The sequence below is a fragment of the Cebus imitator genome, unplaced genomic scaffold, assembly GCF_001604975.1.
Source record: "Cebus imitator isolate Cc_AM_T3 unplaced genomic scaffold, Cebus_imitator-1.0 Scaffold181, whole genome shotgun sequence".
Classification (NCBI taxonomy): Eukaryota; Metazoa; Chordata; class Mammalia; order Primates; family Cebidae; genus Cebus; species Cebus imitator.
The window spans coordinates 2,181,039-2,184,201 of NW_016107496.1; the positions used below are offsets into that span (position 1 = coordinate 2,181,039).

Genomic DNA, 3,163 nt, shown 5'->3' on the forward strand with positions numbered 1-3,163 from the left:
TTTTTTGAGACAGAGTCTCTCTCTGTTGCCCAGGCTAGAGTGCAGTGGCATGATCTTGACTCATTGCAATCTCTGTTCCCCGGGTTTAAGCAATTCTCATACTTCAGCCTCCCAAGTAGCTGGGAATACAGATGCACACCACCACGCCCAGCTAATTTTTGTATTTTTAGTAGAGATGGTGTTTTGCCATGTTGGCCAGGCTGGTCTTGAACTCCTGACCTCAAATGATCCTCCCGCCACAGCCTCCCAAAATGTTAGGATTACAGAAGTGAGCCACTAGGCCCCAACTGTCCTCAGTTTCTTTCAATTCTCCCATCATACCCAGTAAGTAGAGAAGGATGGGAACCTTACTTCATCAGACTTTAATCCAGTTCCTTTGTGAACGAACCTTCAAAAATCTATATGATAACCAAAATTTTCATTAAGTCTTCACAAAGTTTTTAGTGTTACAATAGTGTTGCTCATTATTATTTTAATATATTTTAAAAGTTAGGCCAGATAAAGTAGCTCATGTCTGTAATCCCAGCACTTTGGGAGGCTGAGGTGGGAAGATTGCTTGAGGCAAGGAGTCTGAGACCAGCGTGGGCAATATAGTAAGACTCTGTCTCTACAAAAAAATAAAAATAGCTGGGCATGACCAGGAGAGATGGCTCACGCCTGTAATCCCAGCACTCAGGAGGCCAAGGCAGGCAGATCACAAGGTCAGGAGTTTGAGACCAGCCTGACCAACATGGTGAAACCCTGTCTTTACTAAAAATACAAAAATTAGCTTGGTACGGTGGCACATGCCTGTAGTCCCAGCTACTCAGGAGGCTGAGGCAGGAGAATTGCTTGAACTGGGGAGGTGGAAGTTTCAGTGAGCTAAGATCATGCCACTGCACTCCAGCCTGGACGACATAGCAAGACTCCATCTCAGAAACAAAAACTAAAACAAACCACCACCACCACCACCACCGCAAGAAATCTTCAAACTACTTTCCACAGTGGCTGAACTAATTTACATTTCCATTAACAGTAGATAAGCATTCCTTTTCTCTGCAGCCTTGCTATCATCTGTTATTTTTTACTTTTAATTTTTATTGTTATCATTTTGAGACAGAGTCTCACTCTGTGACCCAGGCTGGAATGCAGTGGAGAAATCTTGGCTCACTGCAACCTCTGCCACCTGGGTTCAAGCAATTCTCCTGCCTCGGCCTCCCAAGTAGCTGGGACTACAACTGTGTGCAGCCACACCGGCTAATTTTTGTACTTTTAGTAAAGACAGGGTTTTACCATGTTGGTCAGGATAGTCTCGAACTCCTGACCTCAGGTGACGCCTCGGCCTCCCAAAGTGCTGGGATTACAGACATGAGCCACCGCACCTGGCCTCCTGACTTTTTGATAATAGCCATTCCAACTGTTGTAAAATGGTATCTCATTGTGATGATTAATTTTGTTGACCATTTTTTCATGAGTTTGTCAGCTGCTTATTTGAGATACTTTTGAGAAGTGTATATGTATGTCCTTGGCCCACTTTTTAATGGGTTTATTTATTTATTTATTTGCTTGTTGGATTGTTTTAAGTTCCCTTTAGATTCTAGATATTAGACTGTTGGATGCATAGTTTGTGAATATTTTCTCACATTCTGTAGGTTGTCTGTCTACTCTGTTGATAGCATCTTTGGCTGTGCAGAAGTTCTTTAATTAGGTTTCACTTGTCAATTTTTGCTTGTGTTGCAATTGCTTTTGAGGACTTAGTTATAAATTCTTTGCCAAGGTTGATGTCCAGAATGGTATTTCCAGAAGACACAAAATTTTAAATAAAGAAACAGTGGGAGTTTGAGACCAGCCTGGCCAACATGATGAAACCCCGTCTCTACTTAAAATCCAAAAATTAGCCGGGCTTGGTGGCAGGCGCCTGTTATCCCAGCTACTCAGGAGACCGAGGCAGGAGAATCACTTGAACCTGGGAGGCAGAGGTTGCAGTGAGTGAGATCGTACCACTCACTGCAGCCTGGGCAACAGAGCAAAAACTCTATCTCTAAATAAATAAATAAAATTTAAAAAGAAACAATGGTACTTCCTAGGTTTTCTTCTAGGATTTGTATAGTTTGAGGTCTTACATCTAAATCTTTAATCCATCTTGAGTTAACTTTTGTATATGATGAAAGGTAGGGATGCAATTTTATTCGTCTGCATATGGCAAGCTAGCTGTCCCAGCATCATTTAATGGATAGAGAGTCCTTTCCCCATTGCTTATTTTTGTTGACTTTGTCCATGATCAGATGGTTTGGGCATGGGGCTTTATTTCTGGGTTCTCTATTCTGTTCCATTGGTCTATGTCTGTTTTTGTACCAGTACAATGTTGTTTTGGTTACTGTCACCTTATAGTATAGTTTGAAGTTGGATAATGTGATGCCTCCAGCTTTGGTGTTTTTGCATAGGATGGCTTTGGCTATTTGGGTTCTTTTTTGGTTCCATATGAATTTTAGAATAGTTTTTTTCTCATGTAGTGAAAAATGATGTTGTAGTTTAATAGGAATAGTATTGAATCTGTAGATTGTTTCGAGCAGTATAATCATTTTAATGATATTGATTCTTCCTATCCACAAGCATGGAATATTTTTTCATTTGTGTCATTTATTATTTCTTTCAACAGTGTTTTGTAATTCTCTTTGTAGTGATCTTTCCTCTCTTTGGTTAGAAGTAGTCCTAAACATATTAAATTTTTGGTGGATATTGTATATGGGATTATGTTCTTGATTTGTCTCTCAGCTTGAACATTATTGATGTATAGAAATGCTACTGATGGCTGGACACAGTGGCTCAGGCCTGTAATCCCAGCATTTTGGGAGGCCGAGGCAGGTGGGTCATCTTAGGTCAGGAGTTTGAGACCAGCCTGACCAACATGGTGAAACCCTGTCTCTACTGAAAATACAAAATTAGCCAGGCGTGGTGGCATATGCCTGTAATCCCAGCTTCTCAGGAGGCTGAGGCAAGAGAATCGCTTGAACCCCAGAGCTGGAGGTTGTGGTGAGCCAGGATTATGCCATTGCACTACAGCCTGGGCAACAAGAGTAAAACTCTGTCTCAAAAAAAAAAAAGAAGAAAGAAAGAAAGAGAGAGAGAGAGAGACTACTAAACTTTTGTACATTAATTTGTATTCTGAAACTTTGCCAGGCAG

The 3,163-nt window shown here is 41.1% G+C and overlaps 1 protein-coding gene across 1 annotated transcript in view; it reads right to left on the reverse strand.

Annotated features, from left to right (window-relative positions):
• The window catches only part of FAM186A (family with sequence similarity 186 member A), a 59,510-nt gene that overhangs the window by 4,979 nt on the left and 51,368 nt on the right, over window positions 1-3,163 (reverse strand). Inside the window, exon 8 of the mRNA XM_037744658.1 lies at window positions 389-398. Coding sequence (XP_037600586.1) covers window positions 389-398 — 10 coding nt within the window. The remainder of the gene's footprint in view (window positions 1-388; window positions 399-3,163) is intronic.